The sequence below is a fragment of the Bombina bombina genome, chromosome 4 (assembly GCF_027579735.1).
Source record: "Bombina bombina isolate aBomBom1 chromosome 4, aBomBom1.pri, whole genome shotgun sequence".
In the NCBI taxonomy this organism is placed as follows: domain Eukaryota; kingdom Metazoa; phylum Chordata; class Amphibia; order Anura; family Bombinatoridae; genus Bombina; species Bombina bombina.
Genome location: NC_069502.1, coordinates 802,064,416 through 802,080,482, shown reverse-complemented (window position 1 = coordinate 802,080,482; position 16,067 = coordinate 802,064,416). Strand labels below are relative to the sequence as shown.

At 38.5% G+C, this 16,067-nt stretch overlaps 1 protein-coding gene across 1 annotated transcript in view; it reads left to right on the top strand.

Annotated features, from left to right (window-relative positions):
• The window catches only part of LOC128657039 (zinc finger protein 260-like), a 61,894-nt gene extending 47,634 nt beyond the window's left edge, over nucleotides 1-14,260 (top strand). Inside the window, exon 10 of the mRNA XM_053711262.1 lies at nucleotides 11,994-14,260. Coding sequence (XP_053567237.1) covers nucleotides 11,994-13,270 — 1,277 coding nt within the window. The 3' untranslated portion in view covers nucleotides 13,271-14,260. The remainder of the gene's footprint in view (nucleotides 1-11,993) is intronic.
• The last annotated feature ends 1,807 nt before the right edge of the window (nucleotides 14,261-16,067 follow it).

Below are 16,067 nucleotides of genomic sequence, written 5' to 3'. Positions count from 1 at the left end.
AAAAGAATATGACCAAAAAAGACACACTTATTTTAGAAAAACTACAAAAGAATCGTGAGATCACTATCAAGCCCGCCGACAAGGGCGGCGGGATTGTAGTGATGGACACTAGCTATTACGAATTAGAAGCTATGAGACTGTTGGGTGACAATAAAACATATAAACGTCTTGATTTAAACCCCACAAATAAGTTTGCCGCTGCTCTTAAAAAATTAATAATAGAAGGAAAAAATGTGGGAATACTGAATGGGAAGGAGGTGGAGTTCCTGGACCCTGGTAATCCTAGGGTCCCGGTATTCTACTTCCTTCCCAAGATACATAAAAATCTGACTCGACCACCGGGTAGACCGATCATTTCGGGCATAGGGGCATTATCCTCAAATCTTTCACAGTACGTTGATACTTATTTACAGAAATTTGTCAAAAAACTAGATTCATATCTAAAAGACTCAACGCAAGTCCTCAACATTTTAGAACAGATAGACTGGCAAGATAATCTCATCCTAGTTACTGGAGATATAACATCATTATATACTATAATAGATCATGAGAAGGGAATTAAGGCTATTAAGAAATATCTAGACACTGATCCAGACATGAAGTCAGAGCAAAAGGATTTTCTACTAAAGAGCATAACTTTTATATTGAAAAATAATTATTTTATGTACAACGATAAGTTCTATCTACAGATAGAGGGTACCGCTATGGGCACGAGGTTCGCACCAAGTTACGCCAACCTGTTTGTTGGCAGCTGGGAGGAGTCTTTCTTCCAGGCTAGTGACTATGGTGCGAACCTCGTGCTCTATAAGCGGTACATAGATGATGTCCTGATAATATGGCGGGGGTCCGAAGTAGAGTTAGTAAATTTGTTTTCTGATATGAATGCCAACAATATGGGTATGCATTTTACATTCGATTATAGTAAAGAAAGTGTTGTCTTTTTAGACTTAGAAATTATGGCAATTAATAATAGTTTGGAAACAAAGACACATTTTAAGGAGGTGGACTCCAACAATTTTATACATGCTAATAGTTGCCACCTCCAACAATGGAAGGATAATATCCCTGTTGGCCAAAGCCTGAGAATAAAAAAGAACTGTTCCAGACCCTCAGATTTTGAGAACCAAATTATAACTCTAATTGACAAATTTAAAGATAGGGGATATAATGACGAGGTTGTAAATAGGGCTGTAAATAGGGCAAGAGAGACAGATAGAGAAGCACTACTTTCATATAAACAAAAACACCCCAATGAAAATACAGAAAAGATAAATGTCCCATTTATTATGGAATATAACATTGATCATGGTATTATGAGGAAAATTTTAAATAAACATTGGTCCATACTCAAAGCTGACCCCATATTGGGAAGTTCACTTCCAGACAAACCCAGAATGATTTTTAAAAAAACAAAAAATTTTAAATCCATTCTGGCACCTAGTGCTCGAAATGGAAATAAAAAACGATGCTTCATACAAAAGAATTTAGATGGAGAAAAGATATCCGTTTTTTTCCCCTGCTACTCCTGCAAGGCGTGCAAGCATAGCAACAAAAGAAGTACTATAAATTTGCACAAGTCAGGAGATGAAATTATCATTAAGGAATGTATCAGGTGCTCAACCAAAGGGGTAGTCTATGTTATCAAATGCACATGTAATCTGGTGTATTTTGGAGAGACTAAAAGAATGATAAGAGATAGAATAAGGGAACATCTCTTATGCATTGAGAAAGGAGTTGAAGACACTAATCTGTACAAACATTTTAAACATACACATAATGGGAAAACAAAAGATTTAAAATATTGGGCGATAATGCATATTAAACAAAATTGGAGAGGAGGGAACATAGAAAAATTTCTAAAACTGAAAGAGGCTGAATTTATATATAAGGATGACACATTATATCCTGCAGGTCTAAACTCTGAGTTGGATATCTCCCCTTTTTTATTAGACTAGCTAATGCCGTTACAGGTTAGACTAAGATATTACTAATTTTAAGCCCCCTATATTTATCTGTTTTATCTTTTTATCTTTATATCATACGTGTATATTGTATTTACCTAAGTGTCAAATCATGACATATTACAGTTATGCTGCTAGTAAACTAGGTTAACAAATTATTTTAGTAATAAATCAGTATATTTATTTATTTTTCATTTTTACACTTTTTTTCTTATATTAAATCATTTATTTAATATTATGAAATATACTGCATAGGATTGGTTGCCTCACTAATCAGGTTTGCCAATACCACCTTAAATATTGAAGAGATATTCTTTTTGCAATTCAAGATAAAATTCCACCTTTAGTAAACTACTAATTAACTTTGGACCAATGAAATTTGGGATACACCTTTAAAAAGGTGCATATGTTGTGACTAACTCATCTTGAAAAAGCCCTGTATAGGGAGAAACGCGTTGATGAAGTCACAATTATAGTTATTTATTCACATTCTAAGCTGGAGCTACACTTGTGAGTGTGCATTGCTGTTGGAATTCGTTACCCTTGATATAACAAAGAATCTGCAATTGTCAGCTGGACCGGCAGAGACTGACATTACTGGCAAGCAAGGTCGACAGAATCCGACAAGGGTACTACTGCACGGAACTTTTCCGCAGAGAAAAATCAGAGCTCCTCAGTTTGAGGATTGGACAGAGCTAATTTTTCACACATCACTCCTTCAAAGGTATCTTGCGTGTTGTTATACACTTAAGAGCAGATACTTTGGTAGCGGAAATTTCAGTTACCTTCTAAAGCCGCTCCGACAAAGGACCAATCAGGAGGACGATCGAGGACAGCGCCCATAAAGGTGACGTCACCCCGCTACGGCGGTAACTTTGAACACAGAGACTTCAGAACACACACAGTGTGGGGGTAAGCCTGCGGTTGATCGCTAACTTTGAGTATGAACTGTGGAATTTACTCCTGATATCTTTCCAACTTGAACTGTTATTAGCTCCATTGGCCCACAATAACGGATCTTCCTCTATATATATTTTTATGTGGTGGCAACCTGAGTTTTATTTTTATTACCATTGGATGATGCACAAACGTGACCGGAGAATTAAAAAAAACAAAAAAAAACGGGTTGTTTGGAAAACAGAACGATATAGAAAGAAATAAGGTGAGAACTGTGTTAATATATGAAATTATAAAAAATCATGAATTAAAGTACCATTATTTTTATTATATATATATATATTTTTTTTTGTTCATCCCCTGATATGGTTGTTCAACTGACATTGGTGTAGTATATTGGAAGTGTTGCTGCAGCGCGGGTCTTCTTGATTCATATTCCGCTGTTTGTTTTTCCTATTTTAAGTCCTCATGTAGCCACAATTTGGGCTGCCTCGTTGTTTTGTAAAAAATTCTTATCCTTACAATACCCCATATAGAAAAAGACACTCATAGATAGACAGATATTTAACATTTAATAACTGTAATAACTGTCTGAAACCTCATAGCTTGCTTCATTTTGGTGCACGCAAGCAATAGTTATAAAATCTAGTTTTCTGACTGAAGTAATTTTATTACATTATAATACTTTTGATAACATACAGCTAGTTTTGAGCGCTATAGGGAAAATAACGAACTCAACAAAAGTTGCGTTATTTAATCCCCTATAGCGCTGCCATTACAAGTTTTAAAAGACCTGGCTTGTGCGGGCGATATGGAGATTTTGAGCTCCATACCGCAGCAAAAACAAGCAGTGTTTTGACGTGCTCGTGCACGCTTTCCCCATAGACATCAATAGGGAGAGCGGGTCAGAAAAAAGTCTAACACCTGGAATGAAAAGCTCCGTAATGCAACCCCGTTGATGTCTATGGGGGAAAAAAAAGTTAATTTTAAACCTAACACCCATAAACTCCACGTCTAAACTACCAAGGGCCTTTAAAAGGGCCTTTTGAGGGGGCCCTTAAAAGGGCCTTTTGTAGGGCATTGCCCTAAGTTAAACAGCTGCTACAAAAAAACAAATACCCCCTAACAGTATACCAATAGGAGTTAAGCGGCTCTCATTCTATTGGCTGATTCATCAGCCAATAGAATGAGAGCTGCTTAAATCCTATTTGCTGATTTGAACAGCCAATAGGATTTCTTTTTTAAGACACAATGAGTCCACGGATCATCTTAATTACTAATGGGATATTCACCTACTGGTCAGCAGGAGGCGGCAAAGAGCACCACAGCAGAGCTGTTAAATAGCTCCTCCCTTCCCTCCCACTCTAGTCATTCTCTTTGCCTACGTTAGTGATAGAAAGTGGTAAAGTGAGGTGGTATCTTTTAGGTTTAAACTTGAACACCTCCGCCTGTTACTTAGGGAGGTTTTGATTACTTTGGACTACTTTGACTCCACGGTAGTGGTTGCCCCTACGAAGTCTAGTAAATTGGACAGATATTTCGAAGTTCCTTCTTACTCAGACGTATTTCCTGTTCCAAGGCGAGCTTCGGAGATCATTACTAAGGAATGGGAGAGACCTTTTACTACGGACGCTTCCCTTCAAATTATTAAATTGGGAGCTAAAATTTCGGGGTTTTCTATTCTGGCACGCAGAGCCTTATGGTTAAAGCCTTGGTCTGCGGATGTATCATCTAAGTCTAAGCTTCTAGCGATCCCTTACAAGGGGAAGTCCTTGTTTGGACCTAGCCTCACAGAAATTATCTCTGATATCACGGGAGGTAAGGGTCATCTCCTACCTCAGGATAAGAGAAACAAACAAAAGGGGCGACAGAGTAATTTTAGTTCCTTTCGAAATTTCAAGGAAAATTCTTTCTCTTCCTCCTCTAAGCAGGAACAATCTAAGCCTACATAGAAACCCAACCAGTCTTGGAATAAGGGTAAACAATCCAAGAAGCCGGCTACTGAATCCAAATCAGCATGAAGGGCATGCCCCTGATCCGGGTCCGGATCTTGTAGGGGGCAAACTTTCCTTCTTCATTCAGGCTTGGGTTTGGGACGTTCTGGATCCCTGGGCAATAGAAATAGTGTCTCAGGGATACAAATTGGAGTTCAAAAGATTACCTCCCAGAGGCAGGTTTCTTCTTTCAAGATTATCTGTAGACCAGACAAAAAGAGAGGCGTTCTTACTTTGTGTAGAACACCTCTCCGCCCTGGAAGTAATTGTTCCCGTTCCAATTCTGGAACAGGGTCAGGGGTTTTATTCCAATCTGTTTGTTGTTCCTAAAAAGGAGAGAACCTTCAGACCAATTTTAGACCTCAAAAGTCTAAACAGATTTCTCAGAGTTCCGTCATTCAAGATGAAAACTATTCGTTCCATTCTTCCTTTAATCCAGGAGGGTCAGTTTATGACAACAGTGGATTTAAAGGATGCGTATCTTCATGTCCCTATTCACAGGGATCATCACAAGTTTCTAAGGTTTGCCTTCCAGGACAAACACTTCCAGTTTGTGGCGCTTCCTTTCGGCCTGGCCACTGCTCCCAGAATTTTCACAAAGGTTCTGTGGTCTCTGTTAGCGGTACTTCGGTCAAGGGGCATTGGAGTGGCGCCTTATCTGGGAACTCCATCCGGAAGTGTTTTCCCATCTGATTCTCAAGTGGGGTCAGGCGTAATTGGATCTTATGGCATCCTGACAGAATGCCAAGCTCCCGAGATACGGGTCGAGGTCCAGGGACCCCCAGGCAGAGCTGATAGATGCTCTGGCGGTCCCTTGGACCTTCAGTCTAGCATACCTATTTCCTCCATTTGCTCTTCTTCCTTGGGTTATTGCTCGAATCAAAGAGGAGAGGGCGTCTGTATTCCTCATAGCGCCGGCCTGGCTGCGCAGGATTTGGTATGCGGATTTGGTGAAGATGGCATCTCTGCCACCCTGGAGACTTCCGTTGAGGAAGGACCTTCTAATACAGGGACCCTTCCTTCACCCAAATCTAGTTTCTCTGAAGCTGACTGCTTGGAGATTAAACACCTAATTTTATCCAAGCGGGGGTTTTCTGATTCGGTCATAGAGAACATGATTCAGGCACGTAAACCTGTTACTAGAAGGATTTACCATAAGATTTGGTGTAAATATCTCTATTGGTTTGAAGCCAAGGGTTACTCATGGAGTAAAGTTAGGATTCCTAGAATTTTGTCTTTTCTTCAAGAAGGTTTGGAGAAAGGTTTATCGATGAGTTCCCTAAAGGGTCAGATCTCGGCCTTATCTATTTTGTTACACAAACGTCTGGCGGATGTCCCAGATGTTCAATCCTTTTGTCAGGCCTTAGTTAGGATCAGGCTTGTGTTTAAACCAGTTACTCCTCCATGGAGTCTTAATCTTGTTCTCAAAGTTTTTCAAGGGGCTCCATTTGAGCCTATGCATTCCTTAAATATATATATATATTTTTTAATAACTTTATTTATAGCAAATAAGAACAAGAGATCCAATACATACATGACAAATAACAAAGAAGAGTAGAATGACAAAAGACCTTTGTTGGTTCCACAAAATCCATCATAATAATAGATATGAGTACAGCGAATAATAACAGGATCACTAGTTTGTCATGCAGAGGCAAGGAATCAAATGTTCCCTAATATTGTTTATACATTAAATAAGAAAAAAAGAAACAAAACCAAACAATAAATATATAACACTTACCCGGAGCGCCTCCAGCTCACCCCGCAGACCAGTGCTCAGGAAAAAAGAAGAGCAATAAAAAGACAATCCAAAATACGTTTATGGTTCCTTGGGGGCCTAGTTGGGCCTAGCCATCAGATAAACACCATTTACCTCTGAGGTTCTCATTTAGAACATAAAGACTGTTTGTTTCTAAATGGGAAAATAACTCTATATCTAACACTAGCCGGTAAAAATAATAGATAAGCCTCCCATTTGTGAAGAAATCTCTTAATCCGTTTTTCTGGGTCTCACTTTGTGTCTGCCTGTTCAATCAGCATCTGGGTGTGTATCTTACTAATTAATTATCGGAAGGGAAGAGATCTTTCACTAGCCCATCCCGTCAGAATGACTTGTCTAGCGAGCATAAGGACTGTGATTATGAAAATGTCAAACTTATATTCTCTGTCCTTAGGGATCAAGAAAATCACATGCTGTGCTGTGAGTGTTACCTGTTCTTTTGTCACCCTTGTCAGCCAGTAAGCAGTTCTGTGCCAGAATCCTTTCAATTTGGGACAATCCCATAGCAAATGAGTCCAGTCGGGAAGTTGGTATCTACACTTGTTACAAATGTTCTTCGCCCCCGGCACCCATTTTGAACGCAGACTAGGAGTAATGTAAGCTTGATGTATGAATTTCATATGTGACTCCCTCAGCTGTGCAGAGATTGTACTTGTATGTGCCTTTCTAAAACTGGCTTTGAGGAGATCAGGGTCTATCTGTAGCTCTCTGTGATTTGACCACTTTAGTAAAATCCCCTGTACAGTAGATTCCTCAAAAAGGAAAAGATCATATATGTAGGAGATTTTGTAAGATCCTTGCTTGGCTAATGCGCATACCTTTTCAATGTTAGAGGGTTCGTTAGTTAACAGCTTATCTGAAATCAACTGGTATAGGTAATGTCTACACTGAAAGTACGCAAACCTGTGTGAGTTAGGGAGACCATACACATTTTGCAATTCCTGAAAAGATGTATTTGCTAAAGTTAGTGGGTTGAAGAGTTGGTGAAGCTTAATGAGATGTTTTCGTTGCCATACAGCAAACACCTCTGTCGTGTATCCCGGAAGGAAGTGTAAGTTGTCTTGAATCTGTAAATATTTGCTCACTGAGTTCTGCACCCCCCATAGTTTACAAATCTTGGACCAAGCCCTCAGGGGATCCCTAAAAAATATATGGGATTGTATACACGGGGGAAGAGAGTTGAATTCTGCAGGAGGCAGAAATGCCAAATGTATTGGTTTAATGAGGCTAGTCTCTAGGTTAGGGATGGTAAAGTGATTGTTGCCCACAAGCCAATCCAATGTGATCTTAGACAGGGCGGCCCAATTGTTCCACATTATATTTGGGAGGCGAAGCCCACCCCTACACAATGGCATTGACAAATACGATCTGCTTATCCTATGTTTTTTACCCTGCCATATGAACAATCCAAGAGAGGCCTGGAGTGAGTCAGTGTCTTGTTGAGTGAGGAGGAGGGGTAACATCTGTAGAGGGTAGAGTAGCTTAGGCAGAGCAACCATTTTAAAAAGGTGAACCCTGCCAGAGAGGGAGAGGGGAAGCCTCGCCCAGCTCAGGAGCATTTGTTTGATGTTGGCAATAATGTCACTAAAATTGAGGTGGTACAACTTAGAAGGGTTGACATGTATCCATATCCCTAGATATTTGAAAAGGCCCTCCGTAAACCTTGAGACCGGTGTCTGTCAATGTAGTTTTGTGGGAGTTCTGCAACCAGGTAACTTCGGACTTATCGATATTGATCTTATAGCCCGAAAAGGTCCCAAAATTGTTAATAATATCTAGGAGTGGTTGTAGATTGTTGAGGGGGTTACCCACAAAGCATTCCTTAGATATTAAGTTGTTATCTTGGAAGGTTTTAGTTCTTGTTGCTATTTCCTATGCTTGTAGAGTATCAGAGCTCTCTGCATTACAGTACAAGTCTCCTTACCTTTTTTTCCATTCAGATAAGGTAGTTTTACGTACTAAGTTAGGATTTCTTCCTAAGGTTGTTTCTAACAGGAACATTAATCAGGAGATTGTTGTTCCTTCTTTGTGTCCTAATCCTTCTTCTCAGAAGGAACGTCTTCTACACAATTTGGACGTGGGCCGTGCTTTAAAGTTTTACTTGCAGGCGACTAAGGACTTTCGTCAGTCGTCTTCTTTGTTTGTCACTTTTTCAGTAAAACGTAAGGGACAGAAAGCTACAGCAACTTCTTTCTCTTTGGCTGAAGAGTATCATACGTTTTGCTTATGAGACAGCAGCCTCTTGAGAGAGTTATGGCTCATTCTCAAGGGCTGTTGCTTCCTCATGGGCATTCAAAAATAAAGCTTCTGTGGAACAGATTTGCAAGGCTGCACACTTTTTCAAAATTCTATAAATTTGACACTTTTGCCTCGGCTGAGGCCGCTTTTGGGAGAAAGGTTCTTCAAGCCTTCCGTTTAGGTTCCCTGTCTTGTCCCTTCCGTATCATCTGTGTACTCTAGCTTTGGTATTGGATCCTATTAGTAATTAAGATGATCCGTGGACTCATCGTGTCTTAAAAAAGAAAAGAAAATTCATGCTTACCTGATAAATTTATTTCTTTTTTGACACGATGAGTCCACGGCCCGCCCTGTTCTTGTAAGACAGGTTTTTTGATTTTTATAAACGTCAGACACCTCTGCACCTAGGCTTTTCCTTTCTTTCCTTAACTTCGGTCGAATGACTGGAGTGGGAGGGAAGGGAGGAGCTATTTAACAGCTCTGCTGTGGTGCTCTTTGCCGCCTCCTGCTGACCAGGAGATGAATATCCCATTAGTAATTAAGATGATCCGTGGACTCATCGTGTCAAAAAAGAAATACATTTATCAGGTAAGCATAAGTTTTTGATACAATTAAATTTTCTTTTTAGCAGCTCTAATTCCTGTTGGCTGATTCAAAATTTTCAGCCAATAAGATTGCAAGGGACGCCATCTTGAATTGTGTACCTTGCATTAAAGATTCAGTGTACGGCGGAGACCATATGAAGAGGATGCTCCACCTCGGATGTCTTTAGGATGGACCCGCTCTGCGCCACCGGGATCAAGATAGAAGATGCGGTCTGGATGAAGATTGAAGAGGCTGCCTGGATGAAGATTGAAGAGGCTGCCTGGATGAAGATTGAAGAGGCCGCCTGGATGAAGACTTCTCTCCGCTTGGATGAGGACTTTGCCACCGGGGTGAAGATTGAAGAGGCCGCCTGGATGAAGACTTCTCGCCACCTGGATGAGGACTTCGCAACCTGGATGAAGATTGTTCAAGCGGGACTTCAAAAACTGTAAGTGGATCGTTGAGGGTTAATGTTAGGCTTTTTAAGTTTTTTTGGGATTTTTTTTTTTTAGGGTTTGGGCAGTAAAAGAGCTAAATGCCCTTTTAGGGCAATGGATAGCTTAGCTTTTTTAGATTTAGGTTTTTTATTTTGGGGGGATGGTTGGGTGGTGGGTTTTACTGTTGGGGGTCTTTGTATTTTTTTTTTTTTACAGGTAAAAGAGCTAATATCTTTGGGGCAATGCCCCACAAAAGGCACTTTTAAGGGTCTTTGGTAGTTTATTGTAGGCTAGGGTTTTTTTTTATTTTGGGTGGGCTTTTTTATTTTGATAGGGCTATTAGATTAGGTGTAATTCTTTTTTTATTTTGGATAATTTTGTTTGTTATTTGCCGTAATTTAGTGTTTGTTATTTTTTGTAACTTAGTAGTATTTTTTTGTAATTAGATACTTTGTAATTTTTAGAGTAGTGTTAGGATTTTTTTAATGGTAGTTAGTTTAATATTAATTTAATAGTTATATTACTTTAATTGTTAGTTTAAACTTAGTTTTTTTTAATTTGACAGGTAAGTTTTAATTTAAAAACTACTGCTGTAATACCTACATATCCAGCTCCAGGGGGCGCTAAGATATATTATGGCACAGAAACGTTATTATTATAACATATATAACAATAGTATGTATACAGATGTATATATAATTTATACATTTAGTGCCTTAACTGAGTCCTTTAATGTCAATAGGATCGGATGTAAGATGACGTCCAAAAAGATTGTTCACTATGATTAAAGTGCAGGTATGCAGAGTGCGGGCAGCGCCTCTCATAGGCAACAAAGAAATCCAAAAATCTGTGAGAAAAATCACAAAGAGGGCGCCTCCTAGTGCAATATTGCAGTGGTGCTGACAACTGACAATTATTGTATTAAAGTAATACTCACAAGGGTTTGGCTGTGTACTAAATGATGCAGGCTGGGGACTCACAGTGGTCCAGCAACACTGATCCGACCATCGGATAAACAGGAATACACAGGAACTCCAGGTGGTGGGAGAAGCAATAGATGCTCAGGCTTCCAATAGATACAACAAATATTTATTAAAATCTTATAAAAACAATGGGTATAGTGTGCACCCAATAAAGTTAAAAAAACAATAGTGGAAATAGTGCTAACAGATTGCAACGCGTTTCTCAGCTTGTCTAGCTGCTTACTCAGGCATCTGTTAACAATAAGGAAGCTCTAGATTTAAAACCTGATACAGATCCCATATGCTCCTCCCTGCACCTGATAAACAGGTGTGACAAATCAACGATCTACCTAATTAATATGTCATATGATACCCTGAACAAAAAATAGTACATGTTGTTATTTTCAAACAACCTGTAATCCTTTTAAAAAACATTACAAAAAGTCCTAAACAGTTAAACAACTGGTGCCAGAGTTCCTCTACCAAATGTTTGAAACACCAGTGAATGCCGATAGTGCAACCACATACCTCATAGGAGTTCCCCTTCCTAGGCAAACCTCAATGTTTCACTGATATGTAAGTAAATATATACAATCATATCTGGCGTCTGTTCATTTCCCTCAGGAGATATTGATGCCAATATGCGCTTATGTTAATGTAAGCTTTGTTGGTGATAATATTTTTTCGGTAGATGTGATACTTATATGTTTATGATGGGGCCGTTTTACTTTTCTTTTGTTGTTTTAGAGTTATCCTTGTTTTAACTACAAGCACACAAGAAGTAGTTATAAAGATTTGTTTTGGGACTAAAATAATTGTATTACTGAAATTTTCTGAGATCACAATTTTAAAAGGCTCTAAATAATACATTTAAGAAAAATAATAGGAACAAAATTACAACATTAATTTTAATTTAGTTCAGTGATTGGTGTATATGGTATATTTGTGAGTCCTTTAAAAATAGTCACTGATGTCCAGTAAACTGTTGTTAAGCCTTAGCATGGAGCAGGGTAAAGGTGTAGGGGTTACGGAACGTCCCCTACCTTTGTAGTATACACTAACTTAGAACAGTTAAAATTTCTCATGATTAAATATTTATTAATAAATAACGTTACTTCCGTTGTCTTTCTTATTGACAGGTGAATTCACAAACCACAATAATCCTAGTCATGATCAGAGTGCAGATGCTTCTTTAAATCTTCATCAAAGAAGCCAAGTGGGAAATTTATGTTCTATATGTGGGACATGTTTTAACCGTAAAGGGAATCTTGTTGTTCATCAGAAAATTCATACAGGAGAAAAAAAAAAGTCATGTTCTGTATGTGGGAAATGTTTTACTCGGAAGTCGTATCTTATTGTCCATCAGAAAATTCATAGAGGAGAGAAAGAATTTTCATGTTCTGACTGTGGGAAATGTTTTACTCAGAAATCAAATCTTATAACGCATCAGAAAATTCATACAGGAGAGAGAGCATTTTCATGTTCTGACTGTGGGAAATGTTTTACTCGGAAACCATATCTTATTGATCATCAGAAAAGTCATACAGGAGAGAGAGCATTTTCATGTTCTGACTGTGGGAAATGTTTTACTCGGAAACCACATCTTATTCGTCATCAGAAAATTCATACAGGAGAGAGAGCATTTTCATGTTCTGACTGTGGGAAATGTTTTACTTGGAAGCCACATCTTATTCGTCATCAGAAAATTCATACAGGTGAGAGAGCATTTTCATGTTCTGACTGTGGGAAATGTTTTACTCGGAAACCACATCTTACTGATCATCAGAACATTCATACAGGAGAGAGAGCATTTTCATGTTCTGACTGTGGGAAATGTTTTACTCGGAAACCACATCTTATTCGTCATCAGAAAATTCATACAGGAGAGAGAGCATTTTCATGTTCTGAGTGTGGGAAATGTTTTACTCAGAAATCAAATCTTATTACGCATCAGAAAATTCATACAGGAGAGAGAGGATTTTCATGTTCTGACTGTGGGAAATGTTTTACTCTAAAATCATATCTCATTGATCATCAGAAAATTCATACAGGAGAGAGAGCATTTTCATGTTCTGACTGTGGGAAATGTTTTACTCGGAAACCACATCTTATTCGTCATCAGAAAATTCATACAGGAGAGAGAGCATTTTCATGTTCTGAGTGTGGGAAATGTTTTACTCAGAAATCAAATCTTATTACGCATCAGAAAATTCATACAGGAGAGAGAGGATTTTCATGTTCTGACTGTGGGAAATGTTTTACTCGGAAACCACATCTTATTCGTCATCAGAAAATTCATACAGGAGAGAGAGGATTTTCATGTTCTGACTGTGGGAAATGTTTTACTCGGAAACCACATCTTATTCGTCATCAGAAAATTCATACAGGAGAAAGAGCATTTTCATGTTCTGAGTGAGGGAAATATTTTACTCTAAAGTAAAATCTTACTAAGCATCAGAAAAGTCATATTAAAGGAAATAAGAACATAACCACTTAAAGGACCTCTCATTGCAGAAGAATTGCATAATAAACAAGTGCATAATAAAAAGACAATTATTTAACACCTACTCTGAATTTCAAATAAGCAGTTGATTTTCTTCTGACAAATTAATTTTTCTCCCATTTTCCTGCACCCTGTATCATGTGACAGACATCAGCCAATCACAGACTAGTATGCATAAACCCTGTGAGCTTGTGCACATGCTCAGTAGGATCTTGTTCCCCAGAAAGTGTGAAGATAATTTGATAATGGAAGTACATTGTAAAGTGTCTTTAAACTTTTATGATTCAGAAAGAGCATGCAGTTTTTTTTTACTTGAGTTTCCCTTTAAGAGAAGAGTGGCATGTAGTTATCACCCACACAATAACTAGTAATGATAATGACTACATGTTATCCTTGGGGGGGGGGGCGCTTTTGAAGTAGTTTGAGGCTCCTTCTGCACTGCAAGAATTTACTAGGTGGCTTACTGTATTTGTCATACCTGGGGGCATCATGAGTCCCTAAATTGGTTTTAATAGCCAAGTGATCACATGGCACAAATAAAATGCCCTGTTGATGAAGCCGTCTTTGCAATTTAGGTACTGTTGAAGGCGTTCTAGTCAGTTTATCACTGAGGTGACAGAGTTCGGAATTTAAATTGACCAGTTGTTTAGGATATGCCCCTATGTTATTATAAAAAATGCAAAAGCCCTTGTCTAGAATAGGAGTGCCCCCCTTGTTGCATAAAATGATAACACTACATTTTTTTTTCATTTTTGATGTTTAATTGCAAAATTATATATTATAAATATATTCTCTATTTATGCTATGATCCAGAACAGTTTTGACTAGAGTTGAGAAAAAAAAACTATTTTTACACTGTATTGTTTATGACCTTGTTTATTAAAATGGTTATAAAAACAAAAATATGCTTTTTTTTTTTTACCTTTTGATGCAGAGTCCTCATATAAAATAATAGTATAGTTTGGGTGTGTTTCTCATTGGAAAATTACTTCTAGTAGGGCTTAATTAAATGTAAGCAGATTTTAAAAGCTCAAAACATCTCAACACAGGGGTGTAAAATGGTTCCGCAGCTAAGGGGTGAACACGACATGAAACACATTGAAATATAAAATATTTAATTGTGTTTATTAGGACTACTTTGTAATATACTTTCATTTTTTCATTTGTGTGGATCCATGGATGTAATAACCACTGTAATAAGGATAATTAAGACACCTCCTTTAGCAACCACATGATCAAACCAAACAGGTATGTTTAGTTCAGTGGAGTAAATAGCTCTATTTGTGTCCATCAAGCTGAAGAAGCCATTTATATTTTTATGAGCCGAAAAACATCTTCTCCTAACCTGTACAACATTCAGGTGAACCAGAGACCTTATTGCCTTGACACAGCTCACCATTCCTTTGATATTGTGGGTGTTGTTGTAATCTTAAAGAAACTCATTACACATGATCACAAAATACTGCTATACTCTTCTGGTGACATAAATAAGCCTGATCCAGAAACCATTTGTTACATATCCATTTTATCTGGGGGGTCTATGGAAAATTGTGTACCATATGATATCTAATAAAATTTAATTGGGAGGGTAGTGCCAGCCACTAAAGCATCAGGACACAGTTTGAAGGAGCTCCTGCTCCATTTTACCTACTTGGTTTAGTTAGCATATCCATGTGAAGTTTTATTCCAGCAAGTCTGAAAGCATGTAACAAGTCTTCATACCTGACCTATGTTCTTTAGTGAAACTGTGTGGTTCCCAAGAGAGTCCATTACTTCTGCAACGTTGCCTATTTGTTTCGATCAACGGTGACCAGAGTCTATGCTGCCACACATTACCTCCCAGGAGACTGGGTTATCGAGCAGTGAGACTCATAATAGCATAAGTAAAATTGCATGACATATTTAGCTGCAGAGTTATATTTTAAACTTGAGCACTCCCTGAAAGGTTTCCAGAAATTTTCCAGAGCTATTTAGTTCATCTTTGATGGTTTTGAGAGGAGGGTCTGCAAGAGTATTGATCGCCTAGTTTTATGTTGTTGGGGCGGGAGAAAGCGATTTAGCCCCTACTTCTGAGGTGGCTGGGGAAGACACCAATCCGCTATACAGCATAGAAAACAACTTCAGATTTCCTGCACTAAGACCTCTGGATAACATGTCACGGGTTCCTAAAACCGGGAATGTAGAACAAAGTACACCTAAGCAACCCCCCAAGATTCCTTCTTTGCCCCCCCCCCCTGTACTACAGAAAAGTTTGTAAACTTTGCTGAGAATGGCTTAGAGGTGGAAGAAGGGTCACCTGTCAGTTTGCTATCTACAGACAGGGGGATGTTACTTGGGAGTGTAATGATTTGGTACACCTTTGATATTCCGGGGACATCGGCCGGCTCCCTGGATCGCCAACTGGATACACTCCAAAAAGGGACAGTTGCAACTATGGAGGGTGGGACCAACACAACCTAAACTGTTCTGGCAGTCCTGTGTAACAGTGTCATCTGTGAAATTTTTATGATACCCTTTATTGCACTTGACTGGAGGAAATATAATGGGCCTGAGATCCTGGAGGTCTTGCATATGGTAAGTCCGTCTGTATTTCTCCCAAGAGATTGCTTTCCTTTGTTAACACGGCAGGCTCCTTGAAACCCAGCTATTTTTTTATAATGGCTAAACGTTTAATTCTTTAAGCCTTTAATTGCTCTATATATATTTTTTT